The sequence below is a fragment of the Kogia breviceps genome, chromosome 1, assembly GCF_026419965.1.
Source record: "Kogia breviceps isolate mKogBre1 chromosome 1, mKogBre1 haplotype 1, whole genome shotgun sequence".
NCBI lineage: Eukaryota > Metazoa > Chordata > Mammalia > Artiodactyla > Physeteridae > Kogia > Kogia breviceps.
The window spans coordinates 66,531,432-66,557,693 of record NC_081310.1 but is presented as its reverse complement, the minus strand read 5'-3'; the positions used below and the strand labels follow the sequence as shown (position 1 = coordinate 66,557,693).

General features: G+C 53.2%; 1 protein-coding gene across 4 annotated transcripts in view; it reads right to left on the bottom strand.

The window, feature by feature from the left end:
- Window positions 1-26,262, bottom strand: part of PLEKHA6 (pleckstrin homology domain containing A6) — a 140,331-nt gene that overhangs the window by 6,638 nt on the left and 107,431 nt on the right. Inside the window, exons 9-27 of one of the 4 annotated variants that reach the window (XM_067033437.1) lie at window positions 24,864-25,066; window positions 22,861-23,409; window positions 21,160-21,676; window positions 20,592-20,678; window positions 19,575-19,628; window positions 15,792-15,872; window positions 14,810-14,878; window positions 13,515-13,595; window positions 13,077-13,226; window positions 12,232-12,327; window positions 10,755-10,866; window positions 10,038-10,177; window positions 8,946-9,095; window positions 7,512-7,641; window positions 7,203-7,309; window positions 6,160-6,336; window positions 4,663-4,830; window positions 4,452-4,585; window positions 3,784-3,929 (exon numbers count right to left, since the gene is read on the bottom strand). In XM_067033437.1, the coding sequence (XP_066889538.1) occupies window positions 3,784-3,929; window positions 4,452-4,585; window positions 4,663-4,830; window positions 6,160-6,336; window positions 7,203-7,309; window positions 7,512-7,641; window positions 8,946-9,095; window positions 10,038-10,177; window positions 10,755-10,866; window positions 12,232-12,327; window positions 13,077-13,226; window positions 13,515-13,595; window positions 14,810-14,878; window positions 15,792-15,872; window positions 19,575-19,628; window positions 20,592-20,678; window positions 21,160-21,676; window positions 22,861-23,409; window positions 24,864-25,066 (3,151 nt within the window). Of the gene's footprint in view, window positions 1-3,439; window positions 3,930-4,451; window positions 4,586-4,662; window positions 4,831-6,159; window positions 6,337-7,202; window positions 7,310-7,511; window positions 7,642-8,945; window positions 9,096-10,037; window positions 10,178-10,754; window positions 10,867-12,231; window positions 12,328-13,076; window positions 13,227-13,514; window positions 13,596-14,809; window positions 14,879-15,791; window positions 15,873-19,574; window positions 19,629-20,591; window positions 20,679-21,159; window positions 21,677-22,860; window positions 23,410-24,863; window positions 25,067-26,262 lie in introns of those variants that run through there. The other 3 variants (XM_059044778.2, XM_059044762.2, XM_067033439.1) reach the window with 3 other exon arrangements.

The following is a 26,262-nucleotide window of genomic DNA, read 5'->3' as shown; positions in this document are numbered from 1 at the left end:
ATGCTGGAAAGGGTGTGGTGACTAGGGAACCCTCCTGCACTGTTGGTGGGAATGTAAATTGATACAGCCACTATGGAGAACAGTATGGAGGTTCCTTAAAAAACTAAAAATAGAATTACCATATGATCCAGCAATCCCACTACTGGGCATATACCCTGAGAAAAACATAATTCAAAAAGAGACATGTGGGCTTCCCTGGTGGCGCAGTGGTTGAGAGTCCGCCTGCCGATGCAGGGGACATGGGTTCGTGCCCCGGTCCGGGAGGATCCCACATGCCACGGAGCGGCTGGGCCCGTGAGCCATGGCCACCGAGCCTGCGCGTCCGGAGCCTGTGCTCCGCAACGGGAGAGGCCACAACAGTGAGAGGCCCGCGTACAGCAAAAAAAAGAAAAAAAAAAAAAAAGAGACATGTACCACAATGTTCATTGCAGCACTGTTTACAATAGCCAGGACATGGAAGCAACCTAAGTGTCCATCAACAGACGAATGGATAAAGAAGATGTGGTACATATGTATAGTAGAATATTAGCCATAAAAAGAAATTAAATTGAGTTATTTGTGATGAGGTGGATGGACCTAAAGTCTGTCATACAGAGTGAAGATAGAAAGAGAAAACCAAATACTGTATGCTAACGCATATAAATGAAATCTAAAACAACAACAACAAAAAAACTGGTACTGACAAACCTAGTGGCAGGGCAGGAATAAAGACATAGACATAGAGAACAAACTTGAGGACATGGGGTGGGAGGGGGAAGCTGGGGCGAAGTGAGAGTAGCATCGACATATATACACTACCAAACGTGAAATAGATAGCTAGTGAGAAGCAGCCGCATAGCACAGGGAGATCAGCTCAGTGCTTTGTGACCACCTAGAGGGGTGGGATAGGGAGGGTGGGAGGGAGATGCAAGAGGGAGGAGATATGGGGATATATGTATGAATATGGCTGATTCACTTTGTTGTGCAACACAAATTAACACAGTATTGTGAAGCAATTATACTCTAATAAAGATCTATTACCAAAAAAAGTGTAACAGTTTGGTAGCATTTAGCAGGGCTACAAACAGATCTGTATGGATTACAGCCCCCAAGGGCAAGCCTTCCACAGAGGTCAGCAAAATAAGGACGTTTATAATGATACTAAATGAGCGAGAGCAAGAAAGATTGATTGCTAAATATAACCTCTTTAAGAAGTCAGAAAAATACTAAACACATTAGGAATATATCCATCAAAATAAATTCACATATGCAGTGGATAGGCATTGGACAGATGTGCTATTACTGTTGTGTGTTCACAAGTGCTACCACATCTGCAGGCATAATCAGTCACATGTACTCACATTCATGAGGCTGTGCTCTCTCCATCCTGCACACACAGGTGTGTGTTCACAAATGTGCAGTACATACATTGCACGCGACATATACACAAATACCCTTTATCATTGCTCATACTGCAAAGAAAGCCTATCACATGTAAATATGTGCATTCATAAGCACTACCTCCACCCACATATTGTACACTCACGTCAACAGCTTCCCAATCATCTGTACTCATAAATAACGGGTCTCCGCTCAACACCCATAGATGTTTTGCACACACAGACACACTCCTATATTTGTACTCAAACTTTCCCTCCATCCACACATAACACACGTGCATATGCACCCATACATATGGATCTACAACCATTACCCAATACAGACACTGCAATGACATCACGCCACACATACAAACTTAAAATTGCCGCATCTTCCCAGATACTGCACACCAGGTACACCAACAACTGCTACAAGCTCGCCACCGACCACAGCATCCAGGCCACACACCCCGACTCAGGCACTAACTACATCCCTTGCCCGCAGCACTGTCCTCAGGGCCCCTGTGCCCCGCACTCCCCCCCTACAGCACCTGCTGTGCCTGGCAGAGCTGCAGCTCTGGGAATCTGGGCCATAGGCCATGGGTGCTGGGGACAGTGGGCTAAGACTGAGGTCTGGCCCTGCCACAGCCATTTTTTAAATAGTTGGGGTCTTGGCAAAAGCAAGGTGACCATTTGTTTTCAGCACACTGACCCTGAAATATAAGCCCATGTGTATCAAGGGGGAATCTGAAGAGCCAGGGTGGGTTTTGTTTTCATGGCACCTTTGGCGGGGGAGCTATAGAAGAGAGAGCCAGGGGCTGGGACAGGGGATGAGGCAGAGGGAAGTTTTAACAGTGCTGTGTATGCTCTAACCCTTGAAATAGGAAGTTGCCTTTTGCCCAGAACATGTGGAATTTGATCTTTGGAAGCTTCGAGTTCATTTTGCAGGTAAACTACAGGGCGGTTGACAGAAGCCTCCTTGTAGCCAAACTGGTTCTGCTGCCTTCGGTTCTGGCTGCAAGATGGGGCTCTCAGAAGCCCATCCCTTCTCTTGCCCTCAACTCCTGCCCAACTGAAAGCCTGTTTCTGAAGTATCTCCAAGGGTTTTCCCTGGCCACCCATTCTAATGTCCATTTATATGCCAACTGCTAGTAGGTTCTTCCTTAAAGCTTACTTAAATCTCCTTTGCTGTAGCCTAAAACCCTCTGGTTTCTGAAAATACCCATATTTAAAATAGCTAGAAAACCCACAAAACATTCCTATTTCTACTTTAGCTATTGCTATTTCAACTAACACTACCACCAGCACCAGCACTACTGCTACTACAGCCGGCTAGCATTTATTGAGCAGTTACTGGGTGACAGACATGGTGCTAGGTGCTTAGCGCACCTTGTTTCCATCCTCACACTATCAGACAGGTATTTTGATGTGAATTTTACAGATGAGGAAATGGAGCCTCAAAGAGCAAGAACTGAAACCCTCCGAGTCACCAACATGAAACGCCATTCCTTCCTCTGTGCGCCCAGCCACGATTCTAATCTGACACTTGCCCAGGCTACCATAACTCTGGCTGGCACCACCTGTCTCTGCCCCCTCAACCAAAGTCATCACAAGCCTGGCATCCGTCCAGGGCACTCGTCTGGACTGGCCTTCAGAACCCCCCTCTCCCTCTCCCTCCTAAGCACCTTTCGTGGTCAGGAGGGGGGAATGTTGTCTCCCATGCTTAATGACTTAACCACTGTCCTTCCTCGACCTCAAAGCCTCCCATTCATAGGGTCTCTTCTATTCTTCCCAATTACATTCTCCTCTATTCCGGGGTGCTTCTCCTCAAGCTGAGGGGAAGTGAATCCTATTGGCTGCAACCCCATCGTGTCCACTAAGACCCACTAGGCTTTGTATCAGTGTGAAGTCAGTTCCTTGTACCCATCTTTTCTTAGCAGAAAAGTGGGTTTGGGTCAGTAGCCAAGGTGGTGACTGTATTGGCTGCTTGTACCATCTTCCCTTTTCATTCCTGCTATTTGCATGCAGCATGCATGGGAAGTCAGAGAATACCCTGGAATACCTGGCCCTCACTCCACCACTGGTACATACGTGCATCTTTTCCAATCAAGCTCAGTTATCGCCTCTTCTCTGGGCCTTTCCTGGACCTGCCCAGGTAGAATGCCTCCCTGTGCTCCCCGCATGGCATCTGGCCATTCCTCTATCCAGCAGCTAGGCGAGTCTTCCTGGCTCTGAGCTCCCAGATGTCAGCAAGTCTGGCCCCTTTGCACCCCCTGAGACTAGCACAATAAGCGCTCAATAAGTGCTCATTCTGACCTCAAGGAACATCTCCCTTTTCTGTCCCTGGCCCCCTGCCGCACTGCACTACCTCCCCTACGCCTGGTCAGCCGGTCTCCCTGGCGGAGCGAGACCCAGCCCCTCTCACCAGACAGCATGCGGCCCCTGCGGGAGGCCTCGGTCGCCAGGGCACAGGAGATTTCAATCCTCTTTTCCTGCTCCTGCAGCTGGCTCTCTGAGTCCTGGGGCACGTCCACAAGGTCCCCCTCGCCGATGGGCACCACGTTCTGCATACTAAAGAGGCACAGACACACAGAAATGGAGGGGGGGACAGGATGGTCCGACTGGCTTGGGGGGCCTGCAGACTGAGGTTGGCAGGGATCCAGGGGCCTGTGAATGTGCAGGCTCTGGTTCCCAGCAAGCCTGTTCCCTGGGGTGAGTGGGACCCTAGCAAAACGCGTGTTGGGACCCCTACCTGCACCATTTAGAAATGAATTAGAAGGGTCAAGTGAATATTTAGGGCAGGCTTGACAGGGAAAAGAAGTCACCGGAGGGCAACCCATCAGTGTGTCTTGATGACAGCACGTGCACGAGCCCAGTAGGTCTTTTTGGCACCGATGGCAGCGTCACCAACCCTGCCACGTGCCTGGGCCCGGTCCGCTGCCTGGAACCACTGCTTCCATTTGCTCTCTGCTGGGGAGGCTCGGGAACCCCAACCGCATGAGTCCGGGCACTGGATTCAGTGGCACTAGTGCCCCAGGTACCCTAGGAGCCAGGGGGGGTAGAGGAAGTGGAGGTTCACCCAAGGCCTGTTACCTGGACTTGGCAATGAGCGTCTTGATCCTCTCCACCTTCTTTTGCTTCTCTTGCAACTCCTCTGGGCTCAGGGGAGTGTCAGGCTCCAGGTCAATGTACCGCTCAGGGATGAGGACTTTGTCTGGGGTGGAGAGCTGTGGAGGGACTGAGGTCACCGCCTCTATCCCTTCCTGGGGTTGCCCCTGCCCGGCCCCTCCTGGGCTCTGCTCACCTCCTTACTGATATCCACATCATAGTGCTGGGGGTCCAGCTCCATTTTGCGGAGCCGGGCAATCTCCTCCCGTGGTGTCTCGTAGGCCTGCCCACCAGGCTCCTCTGCCCGCAGAGCTGCCTCCAGGTTGGAGATGTCCACCTCATGGATGCTGCGGTGACGGCGCACCTAGGCGGCAGCACCGTCGTGACCACGCAGGGCCTCTGTCCCACTGCCAGCAGCACCTCCACTGCTACCCAGGCCTCCAGGCAGCCCTGACCATGCCCGTGTCCTCACTGTCCCTGCCTAGCATGCCTGAACTGGCCACCCCCCACTGCTGAGCTATCCTTCTTCCATGCTGCTTGTCCAAAGCTTGCTCACCTACAAGGGCCCCAAGGTGACATCACATCACTGTCTTCTGTCCCCATCCTGCTGTACCTGTGTTCACATCCTGTGCCATATATAATATTTTGGGCAACCGAATCAGTGTGTCTTATATTGATCTCTGATTTTTTCATATGCTAGAAGTTCTAGTCCACCAATTAGAATGTAAACTATTTGAGGGCAGGGCTCATGGGCCATAATTTTTCTTGTATTTCTGAAATTTAATGGAAAGAAAAATTAGGCCAATAGTTTGGGCTACTCCCAGCTCTGCACTTAATAGCTGTGTGGCCCAGAGATCCCTTAATTTCTCATGACTTTGTTTCCCTATCAGTAAAACGGGGGTAATACTTCCTAATCCAGCATCCTTGAAATGACTAAATGAAATAACATGAAAGGGATTGTGACTTGTATTGTGCCACGTGATGGTGAGCTATGATGATTACCTTCAGTAACCCCCAGCTCAGTGTTAAGCACATAGGAAATGCTCTAGAAACAAGTGAAGGCTACTTCTAGGTTGCAGATTTTGTACTAACCTCTCTTTTTTTTTTTTTTTTTTTTTTTTTTTTTTGCGGTATGCGGGCCTCTCACTGTTGTGGCCTCTCCCGTTGCGGAGCACAGGCTCCGGACGCGCAGGCCCAGCGGCCATGGCTCACGGGCTTAGTTGCTCCACGGCATGTGGGATCTTCCCGGACCAGGGCACGAACCCGTGTCTCCTGCATCGGCAGGCGGATTCTCAACCACTGCGCCACCAGGGAAGCCCTGTACTAACCTCTCTTAACTGAATTTTGTATAATGCATTTCAGCCAAAATAATCAAGGCATTCCTTTTTGTGAGTTATTTTTCTTCAAACACACAAAAAAGAAATACTTGTTGCAATATCTCCTCTGCCCAATGGGGGACAAGTGTCCCCCAGGTCTCCCAGGCGCCCAGCTTGAGTCCTTCCTGGTCTCCTGCCCAATGGGGGACAAGTGTCCCCCAGGTCTCCCAGGCGCCCAGCTTGAGTCCTTCCTGGTCTCTCCCTGACTAAAACCTCCTCCCTCCCCGCAACCCCTCCAGGCCAGGCTGGTGGGGACCTGGGCGTGGGCAGTGTTGCCAGATGCCAGGCCATGCCTGTGGGGGCTGGGAGGACGTTACCACTTTGTAGGCAGGCCGGGCACTGGGGTCGGGGGCCGGGCTGGCCGGGAGCTGCAGGCTCCTCCGCTTATCCTTCATAGAGCCGCTCTGGTGCCGCCGCATGCGGTCAATCTGCTCCTCCACGCTCATCTTGACCTTGCCCTCGCCAGCGAACACAGCACTCTTGGGGCGCTCCTGCTGTAGTGGGAGAACGGGGCTCTGACTGGTGCCTCACCTCCCCACCCAGATTTTTCATCTGCCCTAATCCCTTAAAATTTCCCTTCTCTGGGAAGCCTGCCTGTAATGGGTTGAAGAGGTGGACCCCAGAAGATATATCCAAGTCCTAACCACAGTATCTGCGAATGTGACCTTATTTGGAAATAGGGTCTTTGCAGATGTGATCAAGTTAAGGAGCTCAAGATGAGATCATCTTCAATTAGCATGAGCCCTAAATCGAATAATGGGTGTCCTTATAAGAAACAGAAAAAAAGAAGACACGTAGAGTAGAAGGTGATGTGAAAGTGGAGACGGCAGTTGGAGAGGGGGGTGGGTCTACAAGCCAAAGACTGCCAGCAACAGCCAGAGCCAGGAGAGAGGCATGGAATGGAGGCTCCCTCAAGCCTCCAGAAGGAACCAACCCTGCGGACACCTTGATTCCTGGACTGCTGGCCTCTGCAACGGTGAGGGAATAAGCTTCTATTGTCTTAAGTCACCAAGTTTGTGGTGTTTTGTTAACTTCCTAGCAACCCCAGGAAACTAACACGGTGCCCTCTGGTCAGCACATTTGACTCTGACCACTGACTTTGGCGTTTGTATTTCATCACTGGCACATTACAATAATTTTGTTAAATATTCTTATATCTTTATTATGCATAGCTTCCTTGTCCCGTGATGTCTCCCTGAAGGAGAACTCCTCCGCTTGCCTTCTTCCTTCTTGTTCTACCTTCCTCCTCTAGCCCTAGGTTTCTTGAATGGTGACAGATAGGTGAACACACAGAGGCTCCTGGGCTCCCAGCCCAGCTCAGGCCTGCACAAGCTCTTGGGGCCTGCGGGCATGCACTCACCCGGGAGGAGAGTCCATTGGTGAGCCCGCTGGCACTCCTCCTCACCACCCTTGATGGGGTCACTTCTTCATCAGTGGGTGACTTTGTCCGAGGCGGCACAATGCCAACTGCAGGGAGACACAGTGGCCGGTGGGTCCCTTAAAAAGGGACACAGGGCAGCCTGCTTCTCAGAGAGGCTCAGTCCCGCCCTCCATGGAGGTGAGAGGCCCAGGTGGGGAAGCACCTCCTTGGACGTGAGCGAGCACCTCTTCTCTGGGCTCTTCTCTGACCCTTAGCCTCACTTCCAGGGGAGGATGGAACAGGGAGTACCTTTGTTGAGAGCTGCCTGCTTCTCTGCTTCCACCTCTTGCCTGGAGGGCACAAGGCTGATGTCTCTAGTGGTGTCCAGGGGTGATGTCTGGTGGGGGTCTTTCTTGCTTTGCTCGTAGCTTGCCTTGGGCTAGGGAGAAGGGATGAGAAGATGGATGGATGGTGCTAGAGTGACCACCGAGAATTTGGTCCCTGGTGGTGTTTCTTTGTTTTGCAGTGGTGGGAGTGCAAACCTTTGAAAAAACATGGGGCAGGGAAACTGTGTGTGCCAGCTGGGAAGTGGCCAAGGATGCACTGGAGCCTCCCACCCATGCCACCTTAAGACTGGCCAATGTGTGGTCCTCTTGGGGAATGAGGGCTCAGGGCCCCCAAGAGGGCCTCCATTGAGGCCCATCAGAGAGATCTCCTAGCCCAACCAGTCCTCCTGGCAAACACGAAAAGCAGAGACCTGCTGTGAGCCAGAGGAGGAATGGTTGCAGGAGGGGGGCTACAGGGCCAAGGATATCTGTGGATTCTGTTGGGATCCCACCCAAGACTTGAGCAAAAGAACAAGATGAGCTCTGTGGGAAGGAAAGGGGCATTGGGGTTGTGGTCTCACAGAATCATGGGACTAGAAAGGGACCTCAGACATCCTCTGAGCCATCCCCTCCCACGGGGATGAAGAATCTAAGTCTCAGTGAGGGGAATACAGAGAGACTAGAGCAGAGGTCAGAAACTCCAGCTCTGGCCCAACTACAGAGCATGGGTAAGTCCTATCACCTTTCTTTGTCCGTAAAACCGAGGCAGTGATACCTGCTCTGCCCACCTCACTAGGCAGACCCTCAAGGGTTGTGCATATTACCAGTAAGTAGCTGAGCCTATTTTAGGAGTCCTTCTACTCACCATGCAACCTCTTCCAAGCCTAACTGCATATTTCTCCTGGATCTTGGCTAGGGATCCAGGTGAGAGAAGGAGCCAGAACAGGGGAGAAAAGGGTCTGTATCCTTACATTTCAGGGGCTGATGAGACTCAGAGGACATAGACAAGGCAGAGACACAGGCAAGGGGAGAGGGAGAGCATGGGAGGATTGGGGTCTGAGGTGGACAATGGCAGGAAGGGACTGGAATGGCACCAGTGGGGGGTAGGGGGGTGTCACTGGATTTCCATCATCTGGTCATGCTGGTAGGGAGGGGAGCATAACCCACCACCTACAGCCATGGACGGCCACGGGGTAGGGCAGCAACTCATTTTTTCATTGTCCACAGGAAGCAAAAAGGGGAAAGAGGACCAGTATGAGGGTCTCAACCAACCCTCTGCTTATCCCAGAGTCTGACAGAGGGCCAGTAGAAGCTGAGCTGTGGGAAAATTAATACTGGAATGGGGACAATGACTTGGTCTCCTGCCAGGCCCCGTTCCCTCCGTCCCTGCCCTCCAGGACCCAAGGGTGTTGGGTACCTGACCCCTGGCTGTCTCGCCACTGCGGTGCCAGGAAGGGGAGGTGGGGTATGGCCAGAGGCGGCTCTCACTAGGGAGTGGAGGCACGGTGGGAGGAGACTCCAGGGGGACGTAGGCTTTGGGGAGGGGAGGCCTCGGGGGGCCAGGCTCCTGAGGCAGAGAGAAGCCAGAGCATTAGGAGGAACAAGAGCAGCCACTGTGAGAGCAGAAGAAAAGAGCATTAGCAGAGTCAGACAACAACATCGCTGGAGCCTGGGCCGGGGCCCTGGACCACCCAACTCCCACCCATCGCCTGGGTGGAGTTCCACCTCCAGAGCTAACCCTGCCTGGCCTACAAGGCCCTCCTCTACCGAGCCCCCACCCGTGCACTGGTCCCCCATTTTCTCTGAGGCTCTCTCCTCATCATCTCCCCATCACATGGGGCACACCCCTCCCCCATACCTTTGCTTCTGCCAGCTCTCCAGCCTGTAATGCCTTTCCCTTGATCCTCTACCTGTCCCAATGCTTCATGGCCCAGTTTAAGTTCCACCCTCTCTTTGGAACATCAGAACATTTACAATCTGAACCACGTGGCTCAGTATTGAGACATATGCCACCATGTTCCAGAGGAGGGCTGTTCACTGTGAATGGGTCTTGGTCCCTGTTGGACGCCGGGTGGGTGAAGGCCCTCAGGCATCTTTCTGAGAGGGTCTCATACCGTCCCTTGCCCAGAGTAGAGCCTCAGAAAACACTTGCTGATTGACTGACTAGGCAAACACCCCCCACACCAGCCCTCAGCCCTCTCAGCCGCAGAACAATCCTAGATTTAATTTCCTATTAAGTGTTTGGTGTCTCTGCTAACCATCCTGGTGCTCAGGAAGACTTCCCTGAAAGGCAGCTAAAGATGACAGCTGGAGATGAGAACAAGTAAAGGAGAAGTCTGGAGGGAGGGTCACCAGACTGGGTGTGAGAATGACTATCTTAGACAGAGATGAAGCACTATGACTGGAGGCCTCTGGGGAAGAGATGGGCACAGAATTTGTATAATTTCAGGCAAATGAGGACCTAGTCCTCCCTCCCCGACCCATCTTCTTCTCCGTGATCTCAGCTTACCTCATTGGACCCTGGCTTAGTGGGGGACCCCTGAGAGCCAGAGACCAATGAAAAAGGGCTCAGGGGGCTGGTGAGGCTGGTGGAGCTGAGAGGGCTGGCGGGGCTGTTGGAGCTGTAGGTGCCTGAGGGTCCAAGTCCTCCTTTGGGGAAACAGAAGAGAAGAGAGATGAAGGAAGGGGTAGGGGTGTGGCCTGAAGTGTGGCTGGGCTCTGTAGGTGGAGAAGGCAGGGGAGGATTTAGGGTCTCAGGGCCACCTGGGCCTGCTGAAGGGACGTATAATGGGTTGGCTCACAGGTTGGCTGTTGAGAGGCGAGCTGGGCAGGAAAAGAGAATGGATGGAAATGACACCACTACCTCAAAGGTGTCACTGGTCACTTCCCTCAGCCCAAGGTCCCTGGGCGGAAGGAAGACACTAAGGTAATGGTCTCAGATCACCAATGGGCCCATGGGCTTAGGGGCTGGGAAGGCGTGGGTGCTCTTTGACCTGTTCTGGGGAGGAATCTAGAGTATCAGGACAACAGCATCTCTGATTGGTATATCTGTTCTATTCTGGGCAGGGGGAAATTTCTGGAGCCCTAAGAAGGCCCTGACTGGCTCTGAGCACAGTGTGAGGGGCCTGGAGAGGTATGAGTTGGCAGGTGTGGGATGGAGACCAGAGACACTGGAGGTTTTTCTGGTGAGGCCAGGAGCCAGGAGGCTGGTGGAGAGAGCGCCTACCTCTGTGCTTGGCTGTGTCTGTGCCCCGGGATGGGTTATTCTTCCTCAGCCCCTCCATCACATCCTGGATCCTCCAGATCTCCTTCTGGATTTGTCGGTTGAGCACCTCATTCTGAAACAGCCAGAGAGCAGGTCAAAGGAAGTGGCTACCAAGGAGTGTCCCGGCGGGAGCTTTCACGCGCTCATGTACACACACACAGACCCCTCTAGCACACTCATCTTTCTCATGGGCAGCCTTTGCCTCTTCTGCTTCCGGAATTGCGGGAGGAGAGGGTTCTGCCATCACAGCAAAGAGCACTTTTAGGTGAACATGTGGCCTCAGAACGAAGAGAGTGAGAACCTGTCCCTCAGATTCTGCCCCCCACCCAGGGGAGCTCAGGGTGGTCTTGGAGTGAACGCCCCTCTAGGTGGACACTTGATGGTGGCCTGTTTTCCAGGGGCAAGAGCCCTGTCTTGTTTCACATACTGTGGGACTGTTTGATACGCATGAATTCTACTCAATTACAGTGCCCACTCTTTGGAAAATAATAGCTACCTTTTATTTAACATTCCCCGCCCCGCTGCCCCCCACCCCGCCCTGCCCGCCTATACCAGGCACTGTGCTGAGTGCTTTGCACACATGAACTCACTGTGGCTGCACAACACCTCTACGAGGCAAGGACAGCAGTTGTCTCCACTTCAGAGGCAAAGAGGCTCCGCCCAAGACCATCTGTTAGTAAGCAGCGTGGCCACCATCTGAGTCTGGTCTCAAGAGACGGTGCTCTTGACCATGACGCTATCCTACCTCCCAAAGTGTTTGCGTTGAAAGTGAGGCTTGCCCACAGAACACGGTGGCATTTGGGGACTCTGGTCCAGAGGCTAACCTAACCTAAGACGCTGCAAGGTTGGGTGGTAAGTTTTGTTACCAGGAGGGAAACAGGAGGAAAATGGGGGAAACCAGGGTGTTAACTGCATCAGAGAGAGGGGGCTTGCAAAGCGAGCTAGAGAAGGGGCAGAGCCTGGGAAGAGAAAAGACAGAGGAAGGAAAAGAAGAAGAATGCCCCAGGAATGTCCATCCTCCTGCCTCCAAGCAGAGTGTTTTTGACCCATCCCAGAAAGAAAGGCCTCTTTCCCGCCTAAAACTTCCCCGCTGGATGGCTCCCACACTGCGTACTCTTTTGATGGCATGAGGGAGATGTGTATTTATCATGATCTTGTTTACATTCATATATCTGTTAAAGTCTCCCATGCTTTAACTTTTCTTCTTCCCCCATGGTTTGATGGAACGAAAGAACGATCCCCCATTATCTTCACCCTGAAACTCAGAGTCTGTTTTAAGAGGCCCTGAACCTTGTCTTGCATCTCAGGACCAACTCCTGGTCGTAAGTCTCTGAAATTTCTAAAGCAAGAAAGGAAGCCACCGTGGTCTCTTCTGGCCAAAATGACAAAGAAGGGCCTGAAGCACACAGCAGCCCCGCCTGCCTGTGGGCCTCTTCACCTGAAGATCCAAGCTGAGCTGCTCCCAGAGCTCGTCGTGCAGGGCAGAGACCTCTGCCTCCAGGCCCTCGTACTCCATGGTGCTGTTCGCCAGGGCCTGCAAGGGGAGGGCTTACTGAGAAGCTGCAATTGCCAAAGCGCCCCTCCTCGTCCTGCCTCAGGGCCTGGGGCCCGGGTACCTGGGTTCCGGCAGATCAGGGAGGAGGATGCAGAGGGACGGGAGAGGGCACAGGGCTGAGACATTCTGATGACAGCCAAACACTGGCCTTTTAGGAGGTGCAACAGCCCAGCCTACTGCATGCCCAGAGAGAAAACGGAATCCTCTCTGGATGGCAGGCAGGCCCAAAGGGGCTAATCTCACTCTCACACCCCTCCTGTCCTCCCCAGATTGGGTGATAGAGAGTAGAGGGCAAAAAGGAAAGAGCTGGGGGTGCCTGTTCTCTGGAGGTTAGAGACCTTCCTCCCTCTGGGCCACAATTTCCTGGGGCTTTTGCTGCTGCTCTCTGTGTCGGAGGGCCTGCCCTGCGCCTACTGGGAAGTAACCAGGGTGGCATGTTGCCGGTATCCTGGTTCTCCAGGGGAGAGGATAAGGTGGGCAGCAAAGCTGTGAGAGCAGACCAGGAAATACGTGGCCCTCAACTTCACTTTGTCCTGAACAAATCCTGGTGCAGACATGGCTTGTGGGAAACAAGCCAGCCTCCCTCGTGGCGACTCAATGGGATGAGCAGGCTGGCACATTTGCTGCCTCTTTGTAAGGCAGTGTTAAGGTCTTTGTTTATGCCCCTCGCAGACAGCACCCTGCTCTCGGCGTCAGAGAACAGGAATCGCACCCAGCTCCCAGGTTACCGTGGTTGCCTGAGACAGCTCCACCCGGATGTGGATGAGCTGGTTCTGCAGCGACTCCTTCTTGTGTAGCAGCTTCTCTGGGTAGGCAGGCTGGCTTCCAAACATCTCCAGTTCCTGATGGGTCCCCATCAAGGCACTTTCCAGGCTCTCCTGAAGAAAGGCAGGGGAATGGCTATGAGAGGCCTTGATATCTCCTCTCCCGGGCTTTCAGCAGCAGAGGCCTGAGCCCTAGGGGTTCAACCAGGCAGCTCAGTGGAGGTTTCCCTCACACTGGCTAAGGTCCCCAGAAGAGCTTCAGCCGGTCTGATTAAGGGCAGGAGAGAAGTTTAAGGAGGGGCAAAAAGCTTCATCAGCTTAGTCAGGATGGAGATAGCAACCGACACCCGCCCTGGGCCAGCCCCCCACCTGCCCCACCCAGGGCCACCCCGCGGCTCTCACCTTCTCAGCTCGGAGCTGCTGCACCAGCCGTTCCTGCTCCCTCACCGCCTTGTTCTGCTCACACAACTTGCCCAGCAGCTTCTGGGGGCCCCAAGGGGGAAGGGAGGGAGAAAGAAGGGAGTGAAGGACACGGTGTGATGGGGACCTGGGAACTGGGTTGGCAGGGCCTGGCCTCTGGATACCACCTCCTCTCCCCTGCCAAGGAACCCTGGGCCGTCACCTTGACCTTGGAGGCTCCTGGGAACAGGAAGATGGTCTTCACCTTGGAGGACTCTCCAAAGACCCACTGGGAGGGGAGACAAATTTATTCTCTGAGGAAGCGAGCCAGCTTGCGAGGGGAGAGGGTTGAGAGCCAAATGTTAAGCTTCTGCACTCCCATCCTCTTGGGGTTCCAATTCACAAGGGGTTCAGGAGATAACACGGCCTCGCCTCCCAGGCCTCCAGGTGTGTATGAATTAGAGGCGTAGGCCGGTTTCTGAACAAGTCTTAGCCAAACCGCTGAACAACATAAACTGGTTCCCTAGTCCCACAGGACCCTGATCTCCCCTCCTCCTTCCAGCGTCTCAGGATGGCTGACGGTGGCTCCCTCTGAGGTCTGGTCCTTGCCTGTACAGGGCATCTCCCCTGCCTGCTGGGCAGATCTGCTACCCAGGCAAGGCAGGTTAGGCCAAATTTGTCTTCTGGGAAGACCTGTGCTTTCCTGCGTCCACACCTTTATCCATGCCACTCCTCAAATACCCCCTTGGCTACTTTCTAGTGGGCCAAATCTTGTCCTCTGGGCCCTTTACTTCAAGGGCCAGCTCACGTGCCACCTGTTTTGTCCCCGGCCTCCACCAGCCCCCGTGGTCCCCTGCCCCGCACTCCTGCAGACCCCCTTACAGTCTGCTCAGCATATGAATCCCGTGCTGCCACCTGCTGCTACCTGGGCCTCCCAGCCCAGAAGCTCCCTGAGGGTGCAGCCAGGCCTCGTTCTTCTTTCCAGGCACCTGGGGACTACGTGCTCTACCTCCTAACAAAGTCTGTGCTCCTGAAATAAGCACATGCCAGCGCTGGAGATAAGAGGGCCTCGAACTCAGGGGAGAAACACACACAGCCATGGTGGGAGGTAGGGGTGAGTGACAAGAACGAGAGAAGGCCCAGGCAGAATGCTGTCTTTGAGGTGAGAGAGGACAGGAATCAGATGTATGGAGGGCCACAGAAGATGAGAGATGGACGCAGGAAAAGCCCCCACGGAGGAGAGTGAGGATGACGGGGGCAGCAGGCGGGGATAGAGGGAACGGGAGAGCTGCTCTTACATCTGTGTCTTGCTCGTTGAGCTTGTAGGTGTGGAGGCTGTCCCGGAACACTTCTGGGTATGGAGGGACCTGCAGGAACAGGAGGCCGGTTACCACAGCAGAGGACAGCCAGGGCAGGGCACGCAGGGACGGGAGAGCTGACGATCCTGCTCCGTTCCTGCCACCGACCACAGTCCTGTCACCTCAGGTAGCATCTGTTCTGGGGACCTGGGCTGAGCTAGCGCTCGGCCCCCTGGCTGGAAAGCGTGGGACAGCCCGGCCTAAGCTCCATCCCAACTGTCCTGGGCTGATTCTGGAGGTAGAGATGCTGCTCACTCGTGCTCTGTGTCTCCTCTCCTCTAAGGTCTAGAATCTACTGCCAAGAGGGACTCCAGGGCTGTGTAGCTCCCAAGTGGCTTACTGGTAACAACCATGAGAACAACAGTTAAGTCTTGGCTGTTTTTGATAAGGATAAGACCTGGGAGAACAGAATGAGCATTGGAAGAATTTGAGAACGACCACCCTACTAGATTGAACGCCAGCCCCAGGGCTTGTGCCTAAACCAGAAGTGTCTCTCAGTCCAGCAAAGGCGCCTGCCCTTGGTGACACATGTAGCAACCATAGCACATTCTACACAACTCTGTCACTGGATGGTTCCATATCACACCCCTCATGCCCTTCACCCCAACGACTGTTAAGAAGAAACCAAACATGAAAGAGAAGTCCTGAACGTTAAAAAGCAGCTTTGTGATCCCTGGCATGGCATGAGATGTCAGTGCTGGCTATTTTGATGGTCTGGGAAATGGGCCTGGGTTCACCCATGAACGTGAAGAATGGAGGAGACACAGTGAAAATAAAGGAGGGAGGCCAGGCTGAGCCTGGGAGATGAGGCCTGGCAGGTGAGTAGGCGAACTGGACTCATCCCTGATGGGTGGACTCGACCATGCACAAGCAGCCGAAAAATGGCATTGACAGGGACCATGCTGCCAGGCAGAGGTCTTACTTGCATGAAGAGTTGGGCCCTGGGGGAGGAGTTCTCCACCATGCGGTTCACCATACTGATGAGAGTCTCACTCTCACTCATCTGCAGCAGAGGAAGGAACAGACGATTCAAACTCAGACCCACAGAGAGATGTCTCCCCACGCCCGCCTGTGCTTGCTTTCCAGGAAACAGGAAAGGACAGCTCCTCCTGAGGCCTCCAGCATCCTCTGCCTGGCCTTGACCATCACGCACCCCTTGTGAACTCCATCTCAGGACCCGCACTGAAGTTTCCCTTGAGGAAAGCCCACAGAAGGGAGCTGGGAGGCCACTGTGCCCTCGCTTGTGGCTCTGAAGAGGCCCCAGCCCAGTGACACCTCCCCAGGGCGCCTGAGTGTGGTGGGTCTCATCCCATTGGACCAGCTCTCATTTCTCACACTGGTTTGGTCAAAGACCACACAGGCAGTTGGAAAGTCCGATCTCCCAAAATCTGAACTAAATGAAACAACTTTAAAGAAAATGTGACCGGCTCTTTGGATGCGCCGTCACATTGGGAAGGCACAGGTCTCTCTCCCCAAACCCTGCCCACCTCTGCTCTAGAGTAGAAAGGATTGCTAAACACTGTTTCCAGAGCTGGGCTGGTAGCATCCATGCCGATCTGGGATGGCGCCAGGGAGCAAACAAGGAGGCCAAAGCAAGTAAGCCACGTTAAAGGGACACCAGAGATTGGAACGCTGCTCTCCCAACATGTTATCCTCATGCTTCAAGGATCATCAGGAACATGGAGGGGGAAAGATTATTTGCCAGATGAAAAAGAAAGAGAGAGAGGAAGGGTGAGGGAGAGGGACAGGGAGGGAGGGAGGACGAGCCAACCAAATCAACCAGGAATGCCATCATTTCCCCCACTGGTTCCAGTGTGACAGCATCAAATGTAAACATGTTAGGGCGTGTCCTTGGCTATGTCCCTTTAACTCGATTGATCTCCAGGAGAAGGCAGCAGAAGACAGAGGGGAGTTGTGCAGGAAAAGCTTCTTGGGGAGGGGCAGTGAGTAAGGGAAGGGATGGAGCCACCTTAAGGCCGATCTTCTCAGGTCACAGTTCAGGGAACCCCCCAGGTTTCTTGCCCTTGTCTTCCCAATCTTTGATGGACCCCCACATATTTCCCTCTTGCCCTGTTTAGGCCGCAGCCCCAAAGCAGCCTTGCTTCTGCGCGCTGTAGACAGGGTGAGGGGCACCCCTCCACCCCCATTCACAGGCTCTAGAGCATTTTAAAAGGCTTTCCTAGGATCTGATTTTGCTACTTCTTTAGCCCAGTTGGGAATTTTTTCTATGATATAAAGTGTGATTTAAAAGGCTTTTAAAAGAGCAATTGTAATATGAGGTTGAGTCTTTGCAAAATGGTTAAAAGTCAACAGTACATCAACCACATTTTCTGTAAGGATCTGAACTCAAGTCAGTCCTTATCTTCTTAGAGTCTGTGCAAGTGCATGTGCGTGTGTGTGTGTGAATGAGATTCTGTTTGTTGTGTATGGGGTGTGCCAGTGTGGTGTATGTGTGATTGTATGTGTATGTTTATGTTTGCTGCCTGTGTGTCATACCTGTGTCCCGTGTGTGGTGTTTATGTGTATGTGTGTAGGACAAGGCAGATCTACCAACACATCAGGCTTTGAGAGGGCAAGGGAGGCCCAGGCTCTTCTTGGTCACCCACAGATCTCATTCCTTCCCCAACCAGTAGATCTTAAACAATAAAGGAAGACAGGGGTCTTCTCACCCTGGCCTGCCCCCACACATGCTATGGCTTTCAGGATCGTTCAGCCCATGTGGGCATTGCCTCTAGGAGGATTCCTGTGTGCCACCTTCTGTCTCTCCAAAATGTTAGAGAAATTTTGTGAGAAAGCACCTAACCCAGTACCTTATACATAGCACTGGGGTCAAGGGTGGTCAATTAATATTTTTGAGTTTTGGAAGAAAAAGAATAACAAAATACTCATAGTAGCAATCACTAGCCCTCATCAATGCCTGCCAAAGTGCTCTCATATACATTCTCACTCGACTCTCCCAATAACTCTGTGAGGTAGAATGGGCAGGTCCCTACAATGTCCGTCCCATGATTGAGAAAACAAAGACCCAGAGAGACCAAGGTTTAAAAAAAAAAAAAAATCCCTGTAAATGGCACAGCTGGAACTAGAGCGCAGTGTCTGACTACGTTCTGGACTCTTCTTATCATACAAGACTGCCTTTTAAGAGTATTATCGTTTATCTAGGAAGAGGTCCTCTGAAACGTTATTTCTGAAGCCCCCAGGAAGGGGCCCTGCCATCTGCACTGAATGCTTGGAAAGCCAGCCGTGTGGATGGGCTGCGGGGAGGAAGGCCTGCCGGGAGTCACCCCACATGGACTAGAATGCTTACGGTGTCAACACCTCAGGCTCCTTCTGGGACTAAAATGCAATGTTCTTGAGGGCCAGGAGCCATGACTGCTGATTAAAATGTGTATATCATGTTTCCCAGTACCCAAGGGCTCCCATGAGGACGACCTCACTGAGACAGCGAGACCCTGTGAGATGACGGTCACATGGCTTGTGACTAGAACCACCAGCAGTTGCAGCCATGTCCTCTGATATCAAGTTTGTGGTTCTCTCTACAAGGTGAAGAGCACAAAATCTGCCTGATGAGGTTCAACCCCAGCTTCTTCACATGTTAGATGTTTCCTCAGCTGTAAACTGAGTCAAAAGCTCAGAGTCATATCCACGCTCTGCTGTTCACTGGTTGTGTGTCCTTGGCATGTTATTTGATCTCTCTGGGTTTTAGTTTCATCATATCCCCTACGAAATGGGGATAATAACAATACCTACCTTGCAGAATTGTTATAAAGGTTAGGATCTGTAAAATGCTTAGAATAGTGCAGGGCATGGAGGAAGCATCCAATTATGGTAACTGCTGCCACTATTATTATTATTATTACTAACATAATTATTTCCACCACCCCAGGCTGCCTCCACCTGGATCTGGTACACATCCAGGTCCCCCATGGTCTGTAGCACAGATCTGAATATGAGCAAGTGCTCATATAAATTGCCCAGCATATTGACCCCTGGCCTGTCTAAACCCAGTATCACAGCCTCCTTAGTCTCAAAAGGCAAGGTAGCCAAAGGTGAGAGCCCAGGCAGCCAACTGCTTTCATCACATGGGGACACTCATTGCCTCTTTGGGATGCTCATCTATAACACTGGATTTATGACATTCCCTCTACCTACAGCACTGAATTCTCAGGAACACGTGAGCCGTGTATACAAAAGAACTTTGCAGAGGAACTATCATATATACTGAATTATCATAATTTAAAAAATCATTGGAGGGCAGGTCTGTGGTCCTTCACTTACAAAATGTGGAGTTTAACCACAACCTGTGGAATAGGATAGGCTAATTTCCCAGATTCAGGCTGAACTAAATCCTTAGCCTCTTAGGCCCCAGCACAGAGCTCCTCCCTGTCTCTGCAACTCTATCCAGCAAAAATGCAAATTCCCGCCTGCCCCCTGGGGGCAGTTCCATCTGGGTCGAACAAATAGGCGGTGACATTAATTATTCATGTGGTAATTTACAATTCTCCTTTCCCCAGGAAACTCCCAGCTGCCCTAAAGGGCTTTGCAGAGAAGGGGTGTGAAGGTGCAAACCAAAATATAAGCCACTTTGTTGTGTCCTGGTTTTGCCAACAAAGGTTGTCAAATGGATGGGGGATGAGGAGGAGGGAGGAGCAGGGAGACGTGAAGGGAGGGCAGGGGGTTGGTAAGGGGCACCAGCTCTGCCTACCTGCTGATCCAAATACTCTAGGTTTCTTTGCAATTGAAGGTCTAAAAGTTCATCCTACCCGGAGCCCGAGGCCCAACAGCAACACAAACAAACAGGAACAGGACAAAAGAAAACAATAAAAAGGAAGCAAAGCAGTTAAGAGTTAGCCTGGCAGCACAAAGAGAGGCCTCTCTGGCCTTGAGGAGTCTAGGGAAGGGAGGAGGGAAGGGAGGGGGGAAGGGTGCGTGCAGCCACAGAGGTTGTCTGCTGGACAAGCCCAGCGAGAGAAGGGACACACTCCGAGGCTCCTGGGTCGGCCTGGCCCTGCCCTGGGAGAGGGAAGCACCACTGAAGCCATGTAGTCAGCACTTCCTGGAGCTTTTTGAGTTTTCTGGAAAATCCACTGTTTATGGATGGGTGCATTTGCTGTGTGTCTTGGCTATAGACTTTGGACACCGGCAGAGAAGACTCAGAGAGAGGGGTCAGTAACAGGCCGTGGGGGACAAGGATTCTGCCTGTTTGTTCTCCCTAACTCTCCAGGTAGAGCATCTGCATCGAGTTCTCCAGGTGGAGACAAAAATTCTCAGGAGAACATATTCCCGGAAGAGACACAAGTAGAAAGGGGAGAGAAAGTAGGAGGAGACACAGTATGGAAAATCTTTTCTTCCTCAATCCGACTTCTAGTCTCTTTCCCCCAGAGTGACATTCCAGGCAAGGACAAGCTTGAAGCAAGTACACACAGGGGGAAGAAGGCTAGAAGATCATGCCTGTTTGGGGAGCTCTAGCTTAACTTTTCTTCCCAGCCCAGAGCCTAAGCCCCCTGTCCAGGCCCCTGTGCATGCTGGAGAGGAGTTGTTCTGAGATTGAGAGAATGGGGACATTTCACGCTTCCAGGCCGGAGGGAGGAGGTATCCAGAGGCTGCTAAAGACCAGACGGGCCAGGCACTGGGCACAGAGCACCCCTGTGTCTGCCCTAGTTTGGCCCCGCCCTGGGAGGAGAGGTCCTGAGGGGAAGTGGAGTGGGAGGAGAGGACGTACCATCTTATCGTGGACCGTGGGGGATGGTGGGTAGTTGTAGGGGAACAGTCCTGCAGGGACTGGCCGCCTGTCTCCCAGGTAATCATACTGGAAGAGAAAGGGGATTGGAGAGGTGAGGGGGTCCGGCTGGGATATGGACTTCCCCACCAACTGAAGTTCAAGGTTAGGGATGTTTGTAACCTGTCCCAGAGCAGATTTCAAACCAAAATGGACAGGCTTTAACCATTGCAATATCCTTGCACTGATCTGTCCAGGTCCTCAAGATTTGAAAAGATAGAACCCTCTCTGTCCTCTTACATAGAATTAGGGCTCCTGGTACAGTCTGGGGATGGGCACAGAGAGCAGTGTTCCTAGTCAGGGGCAAGGCAAATCCCCCAAGGCAGCTCTCCTATGGACAGAACCGCAGGGCCAGTGGCTTCCCCCGGGGCAGCATCCCTGGTCCTGCTGACACAGCCCAGTGACCCCATGTCCCCAGATGCCCTTGCATCTCCACCTCTTCTCAGCGGATCGTCTTAGGCTTCCGGGGGATCTCAGGGGCTGAGGAAGGAGGGGAAGGCTGGTGGCTCACCTTGGGGGAGCTGATGGATCGCCTCATCACATAGGCAGCAGGGTCAACATAGATGTCCTCACTGCGAGGTGGCAGCCGCTCGAAACGGGCACTGGGTGAGCGGACGGGGGAGAAAATGCGGGCGCGGCTGTAGGAGCCCTGGCTTGGCGAGCGGGGCACAGAGTGGGAACGGGGCTGTAAGGACAGGCGGCGCAGGGAGCCGGAGGCGGCATCCAGTTCATCATAATAGACAGGCTGCCGGGAGGGGCTGGGGATCCAGGTGGTGCCATCCTGCCGCCCATAGCTGGCAGGCTCCTTCCACTCACGCAGCTGGAAGGCGGGGCCGCCTCCATTCCGGAAGGAGTGCCGCTTGTCCTCCAGGGCCCAGGGTGGGCTGATCCGATCGTAGGCCGGCATGGAGCAGATGCTATCTGGCCGTACCCCTGGCGGGTAGTACTGGTAATCATCAGGGTACTGGGAGGAGTAGGGACTGTAATACTCCGGGACCCTACGGGACACAGGGTAGAACCTAGAGGGACTGAGACAGAGAGGACTTTGTAAGGAAGCCAGACAAAACGGGCACGCCCCCAGCCACCTGCCCGTGCCCCAGCCCCTCTTCCTTGTCCTCCAGCCTAGAGTGGGGTCTGACTAGGTGAATGGTGCCCTAGGCTGACCTTGCGAGCATACGGGGGCGCCCACTGCCCAGGCACGGAGGCTTGCTTCCAGAAGTGCAAGGAAAGACCTGTCCTCAAAGCTCTCCCCCTCAACTAGTTCCCTGAGGCCAGGAATTTCAGCATTCAGAGCTTCCGTCTTTGTCCCTTTGTCTCCCTGGGGAGAAACTTTAAGCCTTATTAGCCAACATCTCTATCTCAGCAGCATGAACCAATTTATCAGATTCTTTCCAGAGAGGCTAAGAGCAGAAAGAACACTAGGGTACCAGGCACCTGGAGAGGGACAACGGAGGAGGGACAAAGGGATGCCGTCTCTGATTTTATGATCCTGTCAAGGACCCAACCAGTCCGTTCCTGGGACTCAACCCTAGTGAGGCGCTCTCCCCAGGGCAGGGCAGACCACCAAGCGAGCTGCCCTCCCAGACGCCCAGGGAAGGAGTGGCAGCCCCACTTGCCCTGATGAACACAGTCAGGTCCAATAAATGTCTTCAAATATTTGAAAGCCAGTCACTAGATAAAGAAGTAAATTGGTCTACTGGGAAGAACTAGGGCCAATGAGTGGCAACATTTTTCTTTTTAAAAAACTGCTTATAAATAATGGCTTGCAGACAGTTAGAGCTTCAAACACGGAGTGAGTTGCCTTGGCAGTTAGTGAGTCTCGCGCTGGTAGAAACACTGGATGCCGTACAAGGGTGGGAAGCACGGACAGATGTCTGGCTGGAACAGCTTTAAAGGCCCCTCGCTGTGACTGCCTGCATGTTTCAGGCCGCCCAACCCCAACGTCCTGTGAGAGGCACGGGGTGCTCTGTCCCTTCCTCTGAAGTAAGTAGGCAGAGAGAGCAAGAATCGGGGGCCGGGGGCAAACTCTACAGATGGAACCATGGGGTTAGTAAGCATCTGGGCAAGCAGGGAATCCCGGGGTTTTCTTGGTTTCCCAATTCATCCTGGCTTCCAGAAGGTTTCCAACAGAGGGTGCCTCCATGTCACTCCCCCAGCCCCAGCCCCCCACTGGAACACCATCCCCACTCTACCCCACCCCACCAGGCCTCACCTCCGAAGATCTTCAGGAGGGGGCACCCCTCGGCGCAGGTTCACCCACTGCTGAAGCTGGTTCATGGAGCTCTTGCGCTGGGCGATTTTGTCGGGGTTGGCACGTGGGGGGAAGCTCCGCCGGTGCCCCCCACTCTCTGAGTCCTGAGGTGGGAAAGCTGTGCTCTCCGGCCGGCTTGGGGAGCTATACTGCCAGCCATTGGGCTGGGTGGGCCGCTCCCCACCTCCTGGGACCCTTGGGCCCTCAGGGTAAGGGCTGCCCGGGTCTGAGGCTGGTTCTGGTCCAGCGTGGACACCATTGGCTTTCGCCAGAGGCTCGCTCTTGACTTCAGGCCTCTCAGGCCTCCTCTCCACCTTCTCGCAGCCTCGGCCATCACCCTCTCCTCGAGTCTTGGCCTCTGGTTCAGGCTTGGGAAGGCTGTTTTGCGGGGGTTGGTGGTGGTGTTTGCTGGGTGGGATGTTCTCAGAGTCTGGCTTCTCGTGGCTGTGGGATGCCAAGGGAGATGTTGTAAGGGACTCCAGCCCAGCATGGAGTTCAGGTGGGGGGAAACTAGGAAGGAGAAAAGGAGTGGAGAAGGATGGACAGGAAGGCAGTGATGGAAACAGGATGCAACGCATTCCAATTCTGTTTCCTAAATCCTACCATTTTATATTCTTGCTCCAGCCTGGGCAGTTATAAAGCATAACCCAAGCTTGCCTGTGCATATGTGCTCGTCTTGCCCTCCTGGTCCTCCTCATGTGTGACCCTCCGCTCCCTTCTGCTGAAACTCCTTGAGCCCAGCCTCCTAGCTATGGCCGAGACTAACCTCACCCAGACTAGGTCTCTCCTGTAGTCTGTGTCCCTGATCCAGCCCCCCTCGCTTGGTGTGCACTATACACTACACGTAATCGGAACCATCCTTGATATCTCAGCTACAGAGGTTTGTTACAGCTCAGCCTTCTCTCCTTTAGAAAGTTACTTAACTTCCACGAGTCTTGGGCTCCTCGTTGGCAGGGTGGGTAGGACTGTGCGAGATCAAACACGGCAGGCACACCAGGGGCTGAAGCTGTTGCCTCAAACTTCACAGGCATAGAAAGAGGCTAGTTCCCCTCTCCCAAACAAGCATCTTCTAGGACTTTCTATCAGAGTATAAGCTCCATGAGGTAGGAACTTGTCAGACTTTCCTACCTTATTTTCCTAGCACCCTATACACATTTCTATTTACAGTAAATATTTACGAAAAGAATGAGTGAAGTTCTGGAATTCCACTCCCTGGTCAAAGCGAAGATGGAATCTCCTGACAATGTTTTCCCTACCCCTTCCCCAATTCAACATAGTCAAGCATCCTTGAGGCACTTGAGGCACTGCTTGGTAAACATTTTCAAGACATGTACACAGACTTGGAGTCTATACTGTAAAACTTCCTTCTGCTGGATCCCTGTTAACATCTAACTTAAGACTCAACGCCCAGTTCAAGTAGAGACAGGTGCTAAGACTCCCGGTGATCACGGGATGAAGTGACAGGAGCAGTCACATACTGAGTGCTTGCTGCATGTCAAGCATTTTACCTATACTATGGAGTCCTCACAACAACCCTATCAGGTAGGATTATAATTATTGTCTCTGAGGGTCAGAGGTTAAGTAACTTACACTTAGGTCACACAGTAGGCAAGTGTTCAAGTTGGGATTCAAACCTGAGTCTCACAAAGGCTGTATGCATAACAAAAGGAGCAAATGACCCTGGTCTTTGGCTCCTGGCCAGGTCCCGGATGGAACTTGGCTTCCCTCTTGGCCTCCACCAGCTCAGAGGGAAGAGGAGGAGCTGGCCAGGGGCAAAGAGACTACAGGCTCTGAAATCACTTAGCCAGGCACCCTGCTGGGAGGCAAGGAGTTGGTTCACATGTTCTCAGAGGTTCGAGTCCACATGCTGGGCTCAGCAAGGGCATAGAGATGGGCACCTCTTCACTCCTCCTCTCTCTCTCTAATAGCAGTCTTCATGCCTATGTCCAGTCCCCGGCACTCACTTGTGACGTGCAGCTTGGGACACTGACTTCTGGGCTGGGGGGATCTGTACTCGGGCAGCGTCCCCCATGGCCTGGATCCAGGCCTCCTGTTCCTCGGGGCTCTCGGCACTGAAGAAGTAGGTGCGGACCCCGGCGTGCTCAGCCTGTGGGGAGAGGCAGTGCGTGGAACTGTCCCCAGCCTCGTCCACCCAGCACACAGTCACCTGTAGGGAGAAGACACCCACGCCCACAGGACAGGTGGTCAGGCAGGTCGTTCCCCTGACCTGCAGCTCTTCGCCCCATATGGAGCTCAGGGCAAAGTGAGGAGGCCCACAGCTGTCCCAAGGGCTCCAGCTGGCATCCAAGTATCTGCCTTGACTAGCTCTCTGGACACCACTAGGCAGTCCAATAGCCAGGTAGGCTGACCTGCCCCACCTGAGGGACAATTACCTCGCCCGCTCTCCCATCAAATTCCATGTTTGATTTGAAGGGCAATTATCCCATGCCCGGGAGAGATGCCCCCCCTACCCCAACCACATGCCAGTCTTGGCCCCAGCTCAGCCTCTGAGAAGCTGGCACTCTTTTCCACGCAGTGGGACAGCACGGGCACACGGGGGGCATGCACAGTCAGAGCACGCTACCTAGTTGGCGGCTGCAAGCAGGTGCAGCAGGCGGTAACCCAGAAGCGAGCTCCTGTCCAGAGGAGGGGTCCTCACGCGGCCAGAAGGAGGAGAAGCAGAGAACAGGTCAACCAAACACCAGAAGGAGAGACAGGAGACGTGACAGGGACATTGAGGAGCAGACGGAAGTGGGGAGCTCTTCAGACCAGCCCCTGCTACTCAGTGTCAGCACTGGGACCACAGCACCCGGCAAGGCTCAGGTCAGCCCACCAGGAGTGGGGGTGGAGAGCTTGCACCTGGCAAACCTGGGTTGCTTGAGGAGAGAAGGCAGGGCAGGCCAGTGCTAATCCTAGCTCTGTTCCCGACCAGCCCTGCAACTGTAAACAACTTGAGATTTTGCTCTGGCCTTAACTGATGCATCTGTTTGATGGGGAGGGTCCATGAGGAAAAGACGCTCCAGTGCTAGATTCTTTCTGGGGTCTCAGAACACTTCCTAGGTGAGACCAATCTCCCAGAAAAAGCAGCTAGGCTTGTTCATTCCATTCAACATGAGAGATCCAAAAGTGTTTAAGAGTCTCAGATGTGAACTTCACTTTGGCCTATGACCCCTTGGGTACTAAATCCTGGGTCTCTGGGGGTTGGAAGGAGAGAAGACAGGGATCCTCTGACCAAGCCCCAGGGTCCTCCTAAGCAACAGTGTCAAATCCACACCCTCAGAGTGCTTTCCCAGCCAGACCTTCACTTTTCCTCAGCACCTTCCCCAGCACATGATGTCTTTCCACAGGAGCCATTACCCAGTG